The sequence below is a fragment of the Schistocerca americana genome, chromosome X (genome assembly GCF_021461395.2).
Source record: "Schistocerca americana isolate TAMUIC-IGC-003095 chromosome X, iqSchAmer2.1, whole genome shotgun sequence".
NCBI lineage: Eukaryota > Metazoa > Arthropoda > Insecta > Orthoptera > Acrididae > Schistocerca > Schistocerca americana.
The window spans coordinates 804,182,854-804,203,342 of NC_060130.1; the positions used below are offsets into that span (position 1 = coordinate 804,182,854).

Consider the following 20,489-nt stretch of genomic DNA (forward strand, 5'->3'; position numbering starts at 1 on the left):
TGTAATTTGTAAAAGTCATATTCTAAACACAAACTTTAACTGTCATTTTTGTAATTTGTAATAGCTTTAAAAATTTCATGTGTATAACATCATTGTACATCCTATATCTAAGTTCTCTGGCAAAAATGTGGATCAAGAAACTTCAAAATTTACAATAGCTTTTTAAGTATCTGCGTGCAACATCCCTGCACTTCCTATGGCTAAGTTCATTGACCATAACCTACATGTTTCTGTATGAGCAATGAAGTGTCGGCAGAAGTGCCAACACCGTGTTGTTTGAGGAGGCCGAAATGCACGCTATAAGCTCACGCAGGATGTCGTGAGGTCTGAAACAGTATACGTAATGAATGCTATAAAGAAAAGTACGTAGCTGCTGGACTACTTAACTTTAATCCACAATTGGTGAACATTGGTCTTGTTACTGTACATGCTTCATTAGATACATAGCAAAGGATAAATGGCGCCTTGCTAGGTCGTAGCAATTGACTTAGCTGAAGGCTATGCTAACTATCGTCTTGGCAAATGAGAGCGTAATTCTCAGTGAACCATGGCTAGCAACGTCGGCTGTACAACTGGGGCGAGTGCCAGGACGTCTCTCTAGACCTGCCGTGTGGCGGCGCTCGGTCTGCAATCACTGATAGTGGCGACACGCGGGTCCGACGTATGCTAGCGGACCACGGCCGATTTAAAGGCTACCACCTAGCAAGTGTGGTGTCTGGCGGTGACACCACAAGTAACATCTTTGCACTGCCTATGTCTAAGTTCTTTGTCCATAGTCTACATATTTTTCTGTAAAAGCAGGGTATGTCACGAGTGCACATCACAATAGTGAAATATGCAGCTAAATTTTCTAAAACTGAAACATGGATGTGAAAATGATAACAAATGTTCAACTAAGTGCAAGAACTTTCAGCACAGTGTAATTATAAGAGTGATGCTTCATCTTTATGTAAGTACAGACATATGTTTGACAAATGCTGCCTTGCCACTTAAAACTGTTCCACTTGTATCTGTTTAGTCACCAGCAAATAATATTCTTTGTATCTATACAGTGATCTCCAGCAATATAAACATCTACTTGAATTATAAACACCTGAGGATGGGCACAAACTGAAACCGGTCATGTGATGAATAAATAATATTTTATTGTGAGTGGTAGTGGAAATTTTTCTACACCCTATAAAGGAACAGTCACAGAGTTCAACAGCATCCACTATGGATAAAATTCACTTACAGATTTCTGGACCTGCGTTGTGGGGTGGGGAATTGTAGGACTCCACTTCCTCAGTTGTGGGTGCGCTACACAAAGGAAGCAGCTACTCAGGTAGCAGACTGCTTGTGATGTACACGTAGGGTTTTCTAGGCTCGGCAGTAGTTTGAGGTACACTGATGAACACTCACCAGTTGACATGCAGATAGCGAAATTGGGCTGTTTTCAGAGTAAAGACACTTCAACTGTCAAAATTTTATCAGTAAATTATTGAAGAATCCTTAACAAAACTACCAAATCTACTGTGCTCTAGTAAATTTGTAGCACTCAAATTATTCTTGCTACTAAGAGCTTTCTGAAACCCGAAGTAGAAAGCTGAGAATTATGAAAACGTTTAAATTTGCAAAAATCCAGTCAGCTACACTATCAAAGTGTAAACAGGTTACCGATATCTTTGACTGACAAATATGTTTGTGGTGAAAAAGTAATATCCCTCACTGTGTATATGGATCAGAAAGAAAAGATGGGATCATATGTGCTGTTAATTGTTTACCTATATCTTAAATTATTGAGATGTAGAAATAAGATCCATTCCCTGGTTTCAGTCCATATAATTCATTGTTAAAAGTAAACTGTGGTATGGGATTTTGCCGAAATTTCAACAGAAGTGGTGATTATTTTCCCCTGAGTTATCATCACCTACATTTTTCTTCAGAGAAACATTATCGGTGGTGAGTTTTGAGCAATACGTAAGACTTCTTGTTGCCATATTAATTAGTTTATATCACCAAAATACAGCTGAGCCTATAAATATTCATCTCACTAACATTCTAATGCAGTTGAAATTGTGAAAGAAGCATAAAATAGCAATTGATGTAAAGCCATATCAATAGTTCATGAAAATGCCCAGTCTCAGTATACAGATAAACATGTTATTTCTTCACATGTATTGTTTCAAACCCACAATAATTCTTGTTTCACCAGCTATTGACGCTACTTAAATATTATATCGTTTCACTGAAAAAAATCTGTAGTTGGTGGAATATCACAGTTGATACGGAAGTTTCACATATTGATCTTAATCATATGGTAAAATACACTGTCTAAGAGATACAAGAAGTTTAGTGAATATTTCATTCTGGCTTTTGTGCTGGCACGCGAGTTCGGGGCAAAGCACTTTATATATGAACCATTTTTTTGGAAATTGATAATAGGTAGCAATATCCTTCAAAGTTTAGAGGAAAATTCAATGTGTTAACTACATTTCATATGCAGCAAAATATTGACCTAACATGCACCAAATGTGAATCCATAGCAACTTCTGTTTTCACTGCAAACTTTCTGTAATTCTTGCCGCAGTTTACTTAATCGTAAAGTATCATAATAAATATGACCATTAATGAGAACATAAGCAGTTCATCATGAAGCTGATGAAGTTATAAGATGTGCATGAATCAAATTTTTTTTACCAGATAGTTTTTTTACAATCATTTGAGGAAGATTTCAGGTCGGCTGACAGCATGTGACATTCTGTTTGGTCTTGAGAGTTAACTGGTGTTGTCTCAAGAGTTCCCACCCCTGTAGGCTGTGATGTCAGCCACCAAACGGGGCTCCTGATTGGCGTGTGCCGGTAGCACGCAGGGAATCCAACTAGGGCACATAAGTAAAATAGCACCAGACCTATTACAGAAAACACCCACAGCACCCGGCAGGACAGTCAGGTAGCAGATGACAGAGCCCTCAAGGGAACCATCGCACGAGCTGGCATGTAAGATTCCAACAAATCTGACTCCATATGAGACAGGCATAACAGCTGTTAGTGTCCAATTGCATGGTCTGATCAGTGAGGTCTCTTGATTTTAACCCTGTAGATGATGATTGCAATGCATTCAAATGGTGAGTCACAAGCAGTCTGTCAGCAATGATGAAAGTCTCGACGTAAAAGTTTTCTGGGTATGGTATTGCGACATAATTTATAAAACTACTGCAGCAGGAAAAAAACCAACGTTTCGGCCATGGTTGCAGGGGCCTCCTCCTGGGTCTACTGGTGTCAATGAAAGACTCCTTAAGACTTCCAAGCAGTACTGTTGATAAACTGAAATAATTAAGAGTAAAACTTTTAAGTTGGTTTATTTATTCTTGCCTAATCCACTGGGGGTTATTCTGACAGCCAGCTGGTAAAACAATGCTGTGTCTTGTTTAAATTACACTAGTGTAGGAATCATTTCCAAATAAAATTTTCAGAAATTGTAAACAGTAGATCTCAATTACATTTAAAACATGAATGACCACTTAAAATGAACTTTCAATGTGGTGTACCTTAAAGAAACGTTCAAAACAGAATCCTACACACAGTTTCTGTAAGAGCAATGTCTCTTTTTCATTTCCCCATTGTGTTGCAGGATATTGAGCATCTCTTTGTAAGTGTACTCTTCTTCTTTGCACGTGGTACCTTCTCAATGACGTACATTGCTGTAAGCAGTTAGTGTTGTTATTTTTTAAGGTCATTCTCATTGAGGTGAAGATCCCCTCTTACCATGTTTCCAGCAGTCCTTTTAAGAGAAGTGGCCTGAATTTACATGTACTTTTTCCTTCTCACTAGCATGATAAACAGGAAGTACATTGTACACTGAAATATTTGTCTTTCTGAAAATCTGATGGTGTACGTAACACTTTCCTCCTTTGCATGAAAGTAAGTTTTAGTTTCTGATCTCTGAAGATTTATACTGCCCATAATAGAACTGTATGTCTTAATACATTGAGGCTTTCTTATTTTGTTGCCCCCTTTTGATTGCTGTAGCAACAGCATCATTATGGAATGTTTATATTAAGGGCACTCGTGTCTATCCATTTTAGCACTGTAACACAGTGTAATAGGATAAAAGTTCACTTCTCTTCACTGTAGCATTTTTGAAGACATCAGGTACATTTTTTGTTTGTGTTCAAAGTGTCCTAGATGCATTCATAGAATTTTTTTCTTCAAAAAGTGAGACAAATGTACACTTTTATAATTGTCCATCCAGAGGATGTGATCTAAATTGAAAAGAGGCTCAACAAGCATTACAACAGTCAAGCTGGTTTTCAGAGTATAAGTAGAAATAAATTTGTTTCTATCTTGTGGAACTTCCTTTATAAATCACACAGTGTCACATTATCTTGTGGGTGATTCACATATGTTGTAGGACTTTATTCCAAATTTAACTGTTGCTAGATGTAGGTAGGTAGGTTTTTGTCGCCAGCCATTCTTTTCGTAATGTAAGTGATTCATCCTCAGAAGTATTTTTTCAAGGGTTGGTTGAATTTTTAAAGATATTAAAGGTGTTGAATGTCTGATCCCAGTTTAAACTATCTGTTATTCCCCTGAAATGCATTATTTTGTCATGGTTTCCAAAATGAAGAAACCTGCAAAGCCATTTCAATCTGTCTTGCTACATAATCTGTCTGTTCAAAAGTAAATTTTTGCTGAAATAGGATTTTATGGCCTGATTGCGAAAAATTCCTGTCAATATCTGCAGTGCAAAAGACACACAACTCATCTGTAGAAACATTCCTCTAATTATGAAGGCAGGAATGTGCTTTTATATCAATCCTCATGGAATTAAAATTTTTAAACAAGTTATTTTACTCATAATTGCTTCTGGGGTGTAACCCCCCCCCCCCCCGCAAAAAAAAATAAATAAATAAATAAATAAAATGGCTTACACACATCTGCTACAGGAAATACGTGTTTCTGAAGGCATGTACAAGCTGTCTACTTTTTCCCATTGCCAGTCAACTTCTTTTTGCAGCCATTTCACTGCCCCAACATGTTTGCCCTCACCACTGTCTGTCATGTCATCTTCACTTTTTTTAGGGCTTTGTTCCAACTACTCAGGCCTTTGTTACCACCATTGTCTAGGTCTAGGCCACACCCACTGTCACGTATACTAAAAGTTTCACTTGTTAACTGAGAATCAGTACTCAGACTTAAAGATTTTGCAGATTACACAGTTGAATCATTTCACTCTGAGAGTATCACTCAGACTGAGATATGTAATGAGTATTTCTTCTCTTTCCCTTACTTTCTTACATAAAGCTTAAAGGTGCATCAGTGTGGATATCTCTACATTATGCTGACAAAGCAGTGGCACCCATTGTTAACAGATTGCAAAGAAATAGAGTTTTACATGTGAGACTTCAGCTCACAAGTGCTTCGCTACACTCGTTTTCTTAAGAGATTATACCTGGGTTCTCATCTTCAGGGGCTTCTGTTTCGCCCTCTCTTTCCATTCTGAGAGATATTGTTGCTCTTGGATTCTCTTCCTCATGAAGTGGTTTACGGAGGTTCTGTCTGCTCGATAGTGCATTGTGTTTATGCCAATTATTGTAGTCATTTCTTTTGAATGTTATCTTCAGGTGATCCGTTGATATGAAATCACAGATGCTATGAAATACGCATTTAAATTCAAATATTTGTGCTTAGTTTCTTCATTCGCACTGCACTGTAAAATCCTATTATCTTTCCTACTACAAAAGTTGCTGTTCTAGGAGAGGACTGTGACCTACCCAAGTTTGTACTGACCTATGACAGTTTTCAGATTATTGACATGCAGTCAGATACAAAGGTCAGCAAATTGACAAGAAGCTGCACACAAATTAGAGTAACAGTAGGGATCAAAATAGTCTTTATAATACTAATTCAATCTAATAATCACATAGCTGATTAAATTTAGGAAGCCAAGTGGTGAAACATGCAGATTACACAACCACTTTTAGAATATTTTTGCTAACTAAGCTTGTGAAACTTCTCAATCACTACTTAAGATTAATGCATCTTAACAAACCAAAAGTAACTTGAGTGGTATCTCAAAACGTTTCACTATGATTAACTCTACATTCTTTATTGAACAATTAAAAAAGTTCTTGTTATGTGAATCTTATGAAGGAAAACACACGTAAGTTCACACTGTATAAAGTGTGAAAATAAAAGTACAGTTAACTGTCCATTCAGTTAGTTTTGCAATGATGTGTGAAATAAGATACATAAAAAGTTTCTTTGAAATTTGGGTGACATTATCACTAAAGTTTTAGTTTTGTGCTATATTTTAAGGTTCCTTAGTTTTCAGTTAATAGATTGAGAGTGGGGAGAACATGTGTTTGTTTGTTTCTGTTTTAGTGTTTTTATTTAATGTTATCCATTTCTTTCACTTTGAGATTTGTCAGGGTTGGTGTTGAAGTGCCACTTTGTGTAACACTTTTGACTCATAATCACTGTCAACAAATGAAGTATCAGTGGAAGATTTGCAGGAGAGCTTAATGCAAGTTACTGATACCAGTGTGAGATTCGATCTGAAATTCAGTGGAGTGGAGCTTTCACACCACCCTGACTGTTTTCTAAAGGATCAGAAGTAAATGTACTTAAACTAGTAGCTGCTGGACAAGGGGGCACATTGCTCAAAACACAGGTTTCACATTTGGGAGGATGGTGGTTAAGAGTTTGGAGACCAATCACTTAGAAGAATATCGGGCGTAGGAGACTGAACATTTATGCTGTTATTTAAAACATTATTGGCATATATGTAGTTGATGTTTCTTAGAGTAACACATACTAAGAAAGGACCTAGTGCTGTGATTTATTTTTCGTATTCACTTTAGTTCTATAATAGATTACAAATGCTAAAATAAATAAAATGTAATTATCTCCCCCCCCCCTCCCCCCCCCCCCCCCCCCCCAAGAAAAAAGTAGGAGATGAGTTATTGAGCGATTTCTTTGTCTTGAGCATCCAAAATTTCGTGCTCTCACAACGAATGTGATTTATTTGCAGCAGAATTTCAGCAAACTGCGAAACCCAGTGAGTACATGCACAGAATTATATCAGTGTGGTCATATTTGTTCAGCTATTCATGACATTACATTTGCTAATGTTTCTTTCAGTCCTATAAATTGATCAGTCAAGGGACAGGTATCGAGATGTCCTGACATTGTTCTTGTACAAAATGAGTCCAGTTTTCAAGCACTAGATGGCTCGCCCTTTGAGAAAAACACTGCCTAAGCTTTGATCTTCAAAGTGTTAAAATTCCTGCCTGACTATTCATATGTAAGTTTGGATGGTTTCTCAAAACTGTTTGAGGCAAATGCTGGAATCTTTCTTCTGAAAAGAAGATGAATCTTTCTTCTGAAAAGATTATGGCCAAATTCCTTGCCCAGTTTGAAGTTGTGCATCATCTCTAATGACTTCCATGTCGACAGGGTGCTGAGTCATAAAATGCCATTCTGCTAACTTACTGCTGTTTTTGTTAGTCAATAAAGAAGAAATTTTTGTATAGTTTGCACCTGCTTTGATAGTTATTTTGATGTTAGTTTCTCCGATTTTACTTTTAATTTGCATAAGTTTTGTGTGTGCTCATTTTCAGACAAAACTAAATTTTTCTGCCTGTTCAAAAGTTTAGATACTTCCACAAATAGAAAGTGTTCTGTGAAGAATTCAGTAGGGTGTGGAAAAATTCATATGACTGAATGAAATTTTGTTTACATTCTTGTGTAAAATCATTCAACCATAATTTAACATGCAACTTTCTTTTTTGCTGTCCTTTCAGGTCGTGTTACCAAGGACTTGGAATTTTTTTTAACTTGGTTAAGGGAGTACGTATGTCCTATACCCACAGTGTTAAATTTGCAATATTGATGACCCATTATCTCAGAACTTGTGACAGATAGAGATCTGAAATTTTTGGAATGTGTAGTATCACTCCTTTCCTGATTACTGAACCAGAATCAGAATGTACAGAGAAATAATTAGCTAGTTATGATTTTTGTAAAAATGTTGTTCAATATTTTCTTTTGAAAGTCCACTTTTTCTTCCATAAGTAAAAAACCGGTAGAGGTAGAGATGTTTTGGGAGGTTCAGTAGCTGCAGTATACTAAGTGATAACAAGTGTAAAATTAGAGATATATATCTGTAATAGTTCCTGAGATAATGGGTCAAATAATTTTAAAAATGTCATTTCCGGTAAATCAAGTTCAAACATTTTATTTGATATTAACTTACACATGGAGGTGTGCCAGCTTCTAGAAACAGCCTGGCCCATAATCAGCATTATCTGGATCCTGTTCTTGACTATCCTGCAAACCTGGAAGCTTCCTTCTTTTCCTGCCTGTTGCTTCTTTAGTCATTTCCTCTGCTCCACGCTGGGCTTTCATGATCCTAAGTCGATCCATTTGCTGAAAGGTTTGCAGTGTGTTGGCACCTGGAGTGATACCAAGTTCCTCTAGTACCCCAGTTCTTCCCTTTATACCATCATTAAACTTTATCACAGCATCACAAACACCCAAGCATAGAGTTTTTCTTCCTACAAAGACATTTTTTGGTATGCAGGTCCAAATTACATTATTGAGACTCATTCGGGTTTTGTGTTCGACCATGGAGACATTTGGAAAGGAGGTCAGGATGAGCTAATTCTCTGTATATTGGTTTAATAGCTTCCATCACTGCAGATGGTATGCTATTTTTGTGCCTAAATTGTTCCTCGCTACCCGCTGCCTGAGCTTTGTGGTACTTGCACCATGAATCAGCACCAGCTGGACGAAGACCATGTATAGGTGTATCATCAGTGGAAGAATGTAGCCCACACTGCTCGTTTCATTTCTTGTAGGTCATGTGTATTGTTTCTTATTGCCATTCCATAATAATGCTGGAGTTCGTCAATATTTTTGTTTGCAAGTCTTCCTTTACCATTTAGAGTCTTTCCATCTGATAACTTCTCTTTTCCTTTTGTCTGCTTCAATTTTCGGAGACGTGTTCCCATCCGTTTTTGAATGTGGCCCACATTCAGTCTTAACAATCTGCTTATTACCATAAGGTTGGCTTTCCACTACTGATCTGTAAGCTTTTGAATCACCATCCCCAAAGTACTCAGTGTAACACTCACCTCTCTCCTGTTGTGAACGTCTGAACATAGAAACAACTGCAGTAGCCTCCATACCCCAACTAGTTCCCTCATAATTCTTAGCACAATTTGTTTTATGGCTTTCACTTGTTTCATCAACTGATTTACACTGATGACAGTATTTAGTTAGCACTTCAATGTTTAAAACTTTACCTGTGTCAACACTAGTGACAGTTGCAACTGCATTTTTTGATGTGTGACCTCTCTTCTGCCATGTGCCATCAACTGCTACAGTTAAGTCTGTTGTGTTATTTAATTCTACTGCTTCTTTAGCAGCAGATTTCATAGAAGCAACAGCAACAGATTTGACACATTCACCAATTACTTCTGTGTACTTACTTGATCTGGTTGGTGGGTTTGGCAAGTTGAGCATTGCACATAATACTTCAGCTGCAGTCAATCCTTTCCTAATGCACCTCATTCCATACAGGAATCTAACATTGCTCTCAAACAAGTCATTTTTGCACTTTTCAGAAGTCCAAAATGATATCGATTGCCTGCAAACTTTGCACTGAATAACAAGTTCGTTAGCCAGTTCAGTCCTTGCAGACGAGTACTCAGAGATGCTAATCTGCCCACCACAAACCTTAGATGACACAGCATCTTGCAAAACTTATCCTAACACTCTCAAATCTAAAAGAACATAACCTAAACTATTTTGATCTTTGCCAATAAATAAATCCTCATGGTCTCAAAGTTTCCTCTTCGAAGCACTAGTAGGCGTGTCCTTATCACAGGTCTGTGAAAAATCTATTTCAGGATCAACACTGGATGCAGATTTTGTGATATGCTGATTTCCACAGAAACGTCGCTTCTTAAAACAACCCTTTCTTTTTGTCATGTTGAAAAGAGGTATAAGAGCGTATAACAACACACCAAACCACTATGTTTTCAGTTCAAAACTTATGAAACGCGACAACCACAAAGTAAATAAACAAAATGCATGTACTATACTGCCATTTCTGTTTACACAGTGCATCCAACCTCTTAACACGAACATTAACATGATTTCAAGGAATAAATAGCTGAAAACCACAGCCTTCTAGATTGAATAGTTCGAGATAGAAATACTTAGGAAAGTCGGTGCAGAACGACCGGATAATTTTACACACGCACTATTAACTTTGAAATGATAAAAACTACACTTCCAATTGGAATTTTTCGACAAATAATGCATCAAATTATTCAGGAGAGATCAAATATTAATAAGAGATAATAATCTGAAAATGTCACTTTTTGACCAATTCCACCATACGTACTCCCCTTAAGTTTACTTCACTGTATCTGTAGTTTTCTAAGCAATATGAATAGTTCAGGTAGGGATTGCCCTTTGTATCTGGCTTATAGCATATGCTTCAGACTAAAACATTTGTTTCTGGGACACAGGATAACGTTATTTTCCTTAGATGGCTGTAAACTAGTTCTTCAGTTTCTTTTGACTTTTAACCCTGATGGATCCATAGGTTCTCAGGATTGAGACTGTTTCACTTAACTGTGAGCAAGCTGATTAGAAACGATGTAGTTATGGCAAACAGTTAGTTGTACTACTGTACAGGCAGATATCAAAATGTTCTGAAAATTGAGGCAGATAAAAAAATGTGCTAAAATTTTTTGAGGAAGTAGCCAAGGGTAATGCTTGAGTATTTTGATGATTTTTAGTGATAATTTTTCTTCTTTTTATCAATTCATGTGTAAGCTGTTAGATAACATTATACAGAACTATGGCCATAAAAATGACTGTACTGCTTATGTCTGTGCATAATGCAGCTGCAGAATTGTCATGTAGAAGAGAGATTGCTACTGTCTGAGTTTTGACAATCCTGCAAATAGCCATACATGCAAATGTAAGCCAACTACTAGTCTGTTTTTCTGTCTACACAATCACAGTTTACAACTGTATCATCAGTAGGAGGTTCAAATGTTACTGCTGTGGAAGTTTCCATATTGGATGCAATTAGCAAATGTTTTTGGCAAGTGGAGAACTAACTATTTCAGCTTCTGTATTGTACACAATCCAGAAAGTTGCCAGGGAGAGTATATTCAGCTCTGTTTACTGCTTTTAAGTATTTACAGAGTCTTTTCATGTTTTGATGTAACTTCCAATATGGCAAAAGTCCCAAAAAATCAGTGTCGTATTTCATGTACAACAAGGCTAAGTGCTTCCCGTCATCAAGGTGAGGTAGATATGCACATTTGCAACTATTTGCCATATGTGTAATAGCAATCTATTAAGTGGATTAGAAGGTAAATCAGTAACTTCAGGTGCCAGCTAGATCGACATCTAGTACAGTGGTACAGTGATCCAGTTCACATTTCTACACCTAGATTTCTAGCTGAAATAGTCTTAAAATGTATGGCTTAATCATAGCTACTGTCAGTTGACCATATGTATAAATGGGAAGTAATTACTTGTAAAATATTCCTAGAACATGCCCTCCTACATGTTCTGCATGGGCTACCAGTAACAGTGACATAATTTTTAGGTACAATTAGAGACTGGACTTACATATAGTTTGGTCAAGGATGGTTGGTCACTTTGGTTGCCTAAAAGGTCCAACTTAATCACTTTTGACAAGTTTAGGGGAATAAGTTTCATTTATGACATTACCATTAGTTTGCTTGCTAATATCATATTAGCTGCAGATATTGTACAACAGTCATGTAGACACCGAAGAGGATCGTAAAGAGTTCGTGATACTCATTTGTGCAATTTACTGAAGTTTTGAACTGCTTCTAGATAGAAACAGCGATAATTGGTAATCATTTTCTTTGTGGGGTCATCAGCCTAATTCATAATCTCCAGCAAGGTACTAGAGGCCATAGGCCCCTTGAAACATTGGCTTACACCTTAACAACAGAACTTAGAGATATTTACATTCACTGTGTATCAATTCTGGGTAATTATGCTTTATGGTTAGCTAGCTCTATACAGAGACTTAATTGTTAAAAAGTCTTTTTAGTCAAAAAGACTTTAAAAAAATTCATGCATTATTTGGTGACAGTAACCTTCATATCTGCAAGTGACATTTGTTGTTACTTTAATAGGTGCTTTGTGCTATACTAAATTAATGTGGAAAATGATTACAGGATCAAAGTTAAACAAAACTGCTCATTTTTTGTCTGTAACAACTTTGGAGTGATACAGTGTAGTACTACAGATCCAAATTGGTTAATTTTCTTATAATTAAAAAAACTGAACTTTGCCCAGTTCACCACTTATGTTAATTTCTGGCAATTTTGGTATGTATTTTCTGAATAAAATATCTTGAAGAGAATAAAGGTATTTGTATGCCAAAACAGTATTGCTACTTGTTAATTTTTTGGCACATCTATACTGAGTTTGAGCAGAAAAATAAAACATTTTAAACGAGTTTAACAAATGTTAAAATTCTGTGGTCAAGTTGATCAAATAATAATGTTAATATCTCAGTTCGTCAAATGAAATATCAGTTTAAAAACTAAAAGCAGTTAACAATTTCACAACTGGAAACACTAAAAAGTAAAAAGAAGGTAGCAGCAAGTGATGTGCACCAAAAATGTGATACATATTTTTAACTTAGCTCACTTTTCCTGAAGGAAACAATTACATGTGGCACTCGCGCAACACAGTTCTGAAATTATATGTTGGAATGAAAGGGAAATTTACTGTGTGGTTAGGACAAATAGAGGTGTACCATTGATACCACTGTAATGAATACGATAGCATGTTAGGAAAAGTTATTAAAATATTTAAAGAGGAGAAATCCTGATTTCATCACCTGGAATTAATGTTATTTGCATTTAGAGATACTCAAAAGAAAAAATAACTGTGCTCAACATTTTTGAAGCTACAGAGTGATAAACAGCATCATATCGGCACTCTCCAAATTTTACCTTAAAGAATGTTCAAGAACTTCAGAAGGAAGCTCCACTAAGAAGCAGTGCAATAATGATTAAAGCTGAAACTTGGAATTTAAGGCCATAGAGATCAGTAAGAAGAAATCTTGAAGCCATTCTAATTTTTTAAATTGTTACATAAAATGGAAAATAAAAGTATGAAAAGTTTCCAGCATTTGTGAAATGAAATGTAGAGAATGGAATTAATTCAGCATCTGATTTATAACATTACAAATGTATCCTGTATTATTTTCATGTAAGACATTGGCTATGATATCACAGTGGAAATACGTAATAAACATTATCAAATAAATGAGGACTAGATGAATTCCAAATTCAGTAACTAAGTACACTAGGCTAAAATATACACTGATGCCAAATTGTAATTTTAAGACATAATTTCAAAGTGCTTGAAACTCCAGTTATTGTAGATAATTGCCAGAGGCTTCACGGAGTTAAGAGAAGGATTTGTTTAAAAACATTTGAAGTTTCTTCTGACTTCATGTAGGGAATGTGACTGTTTCCATACACTCACTGCATTGAGGATGGACAGTAAACCAGTCCCACAAGTTAGTTAGTCTTTTGTTTTTGCAGAAAAGACAAATGTAAATAATAGAATTAAAACTAGAGTAATGTGACTCAGTTTTGCATTTACATGTTGTGTGCATTTCCATTAATAAAAATAAAACAAGTTATGTATCATAATGTTCAATGGTTCATGTTTTCAATATCTCACTGATGTCCTTTTTTATTAAAGAGAAAACACTTCAGTGGGTTTATGGCTTCATACTGACCTTTCACACAGGTAGTTTGCTTGTAACTTCAATTTGAATGATGAAACACATACATATAATATGTATTCAAAAATTCACCCGTTGTGAATGAATGTAGTGGTGGAATGCTACTCTTAATTCAGCCTAAACATCCACGGTACCACAAAAATGTTCCCCTGCAACAGTTCCTTACTGGTGGTTGTTCGCACACTATAATGATTGAACACTTGTCTGATAGGGCAGTGCTGTAACAAAGATGTGGTAACATAATAAGAAGTAACATTTGAAAGAGTATGTTATGAAATAGTGCTTAACTTCGGTATTGTATGGTACTGCAAGTATAACTGATGTAATGTTTGCAGACACACTGTTAATAATTGAAGTTGTAAATAGTGACTGCTGCAGCAGAAGTTAGTCTTCAGAACACTGTATGAGATAACTGCAGGCACTGAAGTTAACTGTCTGATGTTGGTATGGAACTCACTAAGAGCCTGTAGCACGTCGTGTTTTGTGTAGCACGCAACTATTATTTACATATACAAATGTTCCTCACACTTCTGCAGAAATCTTGTCTGTGTTTGAAAATGTACTACAAGCTGCTTTACATTTATAGTCTAACAAAGAAAGAATGGGCATATAAAAATAAATCTATTTCTTAAGTATGATAAGTATTTTCGTGTCTGACTCACTAACTACATGAACCTTCATGCTTCAGATGATTATCACCTCCCAGAATATTGACCTAACTTCCTGGGAGATATTGCGTAAAACAAACATGTAACTTAATACTAATTGTGTGTATGTGTTTGCACATTTGAAAGTACTGTAATTTTAATTTTATTGTTTTCTCCTGCAGCTCATAGATGAGCAGGTTCTGTGTGTTCATGGTGGACTCTCTCCTGACATTGTAACATTGGACCAGATTCGAAGTATAGAACGAAATCAAGAAATCCCTCATAAAGGTACATATGATTTTTGTACGTGCAATTTAAAAAAAAAAAAAGTGTTCTTAAGTTGTAACATCTTTTTACGTTGACACTGTTACTGAATGAATGTGTACTAGAGATCAGAAATTGAGTAAATACGAGTCCAATGCTTAGGGTTGCATGCATAGAAGTCAGCGTGACATTGTTATGTGAGTGCTATACTGGCTTCCTCCAGTCCCACTGAAGTTTTGCGACGAAGTCTGAGAATGATGGCACTACAGTGGTTTCCTACTTGGTCAGTGGTTCCCCCTTAATAAAGCTTGCAGGGGTGTAAAGCCATGATGTAGCACAGAAGTTGGATGCACAATGTTCCTGTTGTAGTGTAGTACTGTAGCACCTTCTCTAGGGATATGATGGCTTTTGATGAAAGTATTTTTTGTGAGTCTACGGAGTATGAAAGGAAAAAATTGGGTGTTTCAGTGTATACAGTTGCAAATATGCTGCATTAAAGGAAAAGTGGTGGCTGTAAAAAGCTTTAATAAATTTTGCATCAGTATTCAGCTCACAAAATGATCAATCATTGTATTGGTAGATAATAGTCATCATGCCCAAAAGTTGTGTATGTAATGGAAATCCAGTGAGTCCTTGGTTATACCTGCGAACTTGTGTATTTGCTCTTTTTTACATTGGTACAGTCCACATGTACCTGACAACAGAATCAAGCAAAAAGTTCTCACTGAAATGAGTAATGCCAGAGACTGGCAAGGCAAGTCTCTGAACATATGGAGATCGTGAGTTCAGAAACGTCGTCTTATGGCCCTTGGGTGAATTTAAAGCGAGTATTCAGAATTAATTTCTGACCCTCAATTTTTACATCACATAAGGTGACATTTCTTGGATAATTTTTTGACAGAGAGATTTGGAAATGTGCGTTAATGGAAAATAGATCCCCCCCCTACGCGCGCGCGCCCACACACACACACACACACACACACACACACACACACACACACACACACACGATGACATTGTTAAGAGCAAGCTGAGAGAGCTACTGACCCTACATAATCAGTCGCTCATGTATTTTGAGAAAATAAAAAATGAACGAGAGGAAAAGAAACGAAAATAAAACTTATGTTGCAAAGGAAATGCACCAAATAAAACAACAAAACACAGTGCTCTAACAAGTGTCCGCCAACAGCAAAATGAGTCAAAGGCTTTAGAAAGACTATGCAGTGTTTCATAACAACAAATTACCTCCGATGAGCGTGATGTCCCAACTGTTTACATTACATTCGTTTGTGCGGTTGCGAGCAAGCTTATGCGCATGTGCAGTTGAGTCGCATATAAGTACTACCTTCTCCTGCTTCTGGCTACAGAAGTGTGGCAGTTAGCTGTGTAAGCAATAGCAGCAAGCTGCCAGATGCTATCCAGAAAAATTTTACTGGTGTGCCTAAGCTGCCAGATTCACGTATGCGCAACAGGGCCGGAACTAGGGGGTGCGGGAAAACTGGGGTATCTGCCCCTGGCGGCAGTTTCTGGAAGGGGGGGGGGGTGTTGGCGGGGGCATCAAATTCGTATTATTGAGGAAAAAGACCTTGTGCGTAGCATCCAGCACACATTGGTGTATCAATTACTCATATGGTGTTGAATGCATCCCTCTTCGTTTTTGAACATTTTTGAACAAATTCTAAGTTGATTTCTGAGTGAATCATAAGTTGATTTTTGAATGCATGCATAGTGTACATGATGTCTCCGCCAGGGGAATCCCCGTCACCTCTAGAAATAAACTTTCCTGCAGACAAAAGTGGATGGGTCTATGCGACTTGCGCGGAATAAAGCCGAACAGAGGAATGCCAATTGCTGTTTGTGGTTGACTGGGTTTGCAAATGACCAGCGTTGTTATAATTACTAGCAAATTCCATAGATTCAGACTACCAGATTGGAAATAAATGACGAACAGGAATAACAGGCAACTAAGATTACGTATTGTCTTCTCCATGTATCCAAGATAATGAAATTTTGACAGAAAATTTTTGGCCAGACCTCTACACTACTGAGGGCTAGTTATTCAGTCCTCGGCTAGCAGCCTGTAAAGTTCTGTTCTGGGAGTAGTGCGGAAAATGCGTTGTAAGAACACGTAATAACGCCTAACCAGAGGATAAATGCAGGATAACTAAACCGGTGGTTGTGGCAGGGTTAGTGAAGTTAACCGGAGAATAAGTATTGACACTGGCAGGAATAGTTACAGAATTAGTGATGACAGTGTTGTTTGTTTAAACAAGGAAGAAGAAACGGGGACTCGCGCAAATTACCGAAGAATATGACGATCCCAAATTTATGTAAAAATTTCGCACTACTACTTTTCGATCTCGTGCTTCAGAAGCTAGAGTGTATGAATGAAATGTGAAACCATTTCATAACATAAAACTTTTTGTTTTTAGTAGGCCTAATAGGCATTTGGTATTGGTACTGCATGAATTATACTCCGTTGTGTTATAAAAATGACCATTTGTACCAAAATAGTCTCGTTTATTTGGTGTGTGTAACAATTGCTGCAATATTAGGCAGGCCTGTTTAGTTTTATCTACCAGACAGTGACAAAATACACGTAATCAGATCGAGAAACCACACCAGTCCTGGGTACTATTTGTATTAACAGCTTTCTAGTATTAGACGACATTTCGTTTTTTCATGTAGCAAAATGTTGACGAACTTTGATGAGGCAATTGATCCTTTCCCAAAAAGGAAAGTAAGCCATATAAAGCTGTGGCAAGATTACAGGGGGGGGGGGGGGGGGGACCTAGGGCTTAAGGATTGAAGAAATGTGTACTGTCGTGCTTGTCTCCTGTCTTTACTCGTTTTATGTATCCCATATTTAATTTTATGTCACACAAAACAGCAAGTTATTAGCTAATAGGCAGTAAAGACTGCAAATTTTCTGAAGAGTTCTTGTTCTGCCGATTACAAGTAATCCCATCCAGTATTAATTGTGAGGGGTTTTTTCTTTTTAAAAAAAAAAAGAGGGGAAGGATGTCAAACTGGCCTACTGGGAGCAGGAGATGCACCACAGGACATTTTAATTTCTATTGTCCTGCATATAGTTTGATGGAACCCATTACAAAATATTACACCTTTTAATTCCACAGAGCGAAATACAGAGACATGCGATGGAAGAATGCTGTGTGAAGAGGCCTAGCACTGCACTTTGGCACACTTAAGACAAAATAACATATCTTACGTTCCATCAAACATATATATAAAATATATCAGATTCTTCAGAAAGATGTGCACTACAAAATAGATGATGTTTTTGAAAAGTCAACTTTTTTAAATATTTGGTGTCCTACCTCAAACACTCGAGAGAGGTGGAGCGCCACTATCTAATATTGCCCCAGTTCAGAAATGTTGTAGATCTGGACCTGATGCACAGAGCAGTCCGAGTTATAGTGGAGAGGTGGTAGTCTCCAAGTGACCCGTGTTTACGTGAAGTGATTTTGCTGTTTCCTCTTCGTTTATTGCTCTCACGTCAAATGAAAACAAAATGGATTTCTGTGGCCGGGCGCTATCGAGTGAATTAAAATATATTCACATAATTACAGAAGGCTAAAATATGTTATCAGTTTCAGATTTTATTTTGTTTCCAGCTTTCTGACTGCAAGCGGTAATCGGCTTGCAGAACAGTGAAGTTATTTTTGTTGATTTGTTAAAGAAATTTGACTCTTATTAATCTTTTCTGTTGAGGCAGTCATTTTATTTGAAACTTAGTGTTTAATTCCAGACTATTGGCTAGTTTCAACTATTAGCTGCATTTCAAGTTCACATTTTCATCTTCTAGTACGTATGGCATTATACCATAATAAAGAACCAAACATGAGATAATACAGTACTGGTCCTCCAAGAAAATTTACATCTGCATCTGGACATACGAATGTGCACTTTAAGCCAAATTATGCATTTTAGTACGGCTCACAAAATTCCCATGCTCTTGGAGTATCCTCTAATGTCTTGTTTCTTTTATGACATAATGTAAGATCTTATAATATTTTACATGTACAAATGTACGGGATTCCTGCGTCATCGTGGCTGTGCAAGCATGACGATGCCTGTTAAAAATTTTACTGGCACATTTGTGTGATGTATCTTAAAGTGTAGCATGCACAAAAAATTCTTTAAAGACATATTGCTTGACTCATAAAGTGTTGTTGTCACGTACAACCTAACATTTCATTACTTTTGGCTTCCCTAGTGAACCATTGCACCACCCAGGTGAAAATATTTCAGTATTTGCTGCCCATTAAATATGCAGTATTGGTGAAATCAATATAACCATCTGGAAATCACAATGCTAATATGTTCCACCAGAATTTTGTACTCAAAATTTCATTGCATTATGTTGGATACTGAAAATTGGCAGAAATAAGTCCACCGTGTGTCTGAAGAAGTAATTTATTCAGCGAAATGGCTCTTCTTTATTGTACATTAAAAAGCAAGTATTGCAAAACTATTCATTTTAATATTGTTTAGTTAATAAGTCTGTAGTGCAAAGCTTTAAATAAAGGCTGTGTGTTTTCTCTAGGTGCCTTTTGTGATTTGGTGTGGTCTGATCCTGATGATGTGGAGACATGGGCTGCTAGTCCAAGAGGAGCGGGATGGTTATTTGGAGCAAAAGTGACACACGAGTTCATGTCTATAAACAGCCTCAAATTGATATGCAGGGCACATCAGCTCGTTCATGAAGGTAAAAATAATGAAATACCTTATTGTCATAACTAATGATTGTTTTAAACAATGTTTTACTCATTGCTATGTTAGTTCATATATTTCGGTGATAAAAGCTAGTGAAATCTTATGTAGTCAGACGTAGAAAACATAACAACTACATTAAATTCCACTACTAGATGTGTCTTTAATCTAACAGAAAATGTCAGAGGGGAAGGGGAGATGTTGCAAAAGGGGGGGGGGGGGGTTCAGGGAGTCAAAAAGCAGCTCTCATGGGATTCCACAGACATAAATCAAGGCAGGTTAAAGAGGAAATCAACAAATATATGGGAATACAAGCTGTGTGTGAAAGTGAGGCTTGGATAAATGATGAAATAATATGGAGAAATTTCATACTTCAGGCATGCAAATGAAGTATGCAGCGGCTGGGTGTGAATAATTTTAGTTCAATTCATATTATTCCATGAGACCATTTGAGCCAAAGCTACTTTTAAGGCTGAAAATACTGAAGTTTCACGTTAGAAAAAATGATTATATAAGATGTCAGATTTATTTAAACATTGGCAAAGAAAGGTCAATGTCTGCATTGCAGAGCATATTCATTGCATCTCTCTCTCTCTCTCTCTCTCTCTCTCTCTTTCGTACTAACTGGAGAAAATGAGGATAGGGGGAAGGAAATACATGATGTTCATCTGCATAACGTCTGTCTTCAAACATCTACAATGTGACACATTGCGCTGGCAGCATAGTGTTCTTAGAAGTGAGATTCAGAAGTGATGTGAAACAGACAAAAAAAGGTGCAGTGTGGAAAATAAATAAGCTGTAGTAAAATAGGTTTTTAAGTGTACAGTCAAGTCATCGTTCTGGGACCAATAAAATGTTGCCATATTTTACATGAGTATTTAAATCTGAGAGTGCTAAACCAATTCGTTACAGAGTAAGTAAACTTCATTTAAAATAGTTTCATTTGGTTGAAAACAATAAAAATAGTCATTTACAACCACAGTTTGTGTTGAATATGCTATATATGATTCACACGCTGAGAAAGCGCTACAA

At 36.8% G+C, this 20,489-nt stretch overlaps 1 protein-coding gene across 1 annotated transcript in view; it reads left to right on the forward strand.

Moving 5' to 3' along the window:
- The window catches only part of LOC124554916 (serine/threonine-protein phosphatase 6 catalytic subunit), a 79,662-nt gene that overhangs the window by 44,938 nt on the left and 14,235 nt on the right, over positions 1 to 20,489 (forward strand). Inside the window, exons 5-6 of the mRNA XM_047128605.1 lie at positions 14,642 to 14,747; positions 19,291 to 19,452. Coding sequence (XP_046984561.1) covers positions 14,642 to 14,747; positions 19,291 to 19,452 — 268 coding nt within the window. The remainder of the gene's footprint in view (positions 1 to 14,641; positions 14,748 to 19,290; positions 19,453 to 20,489) is intronic.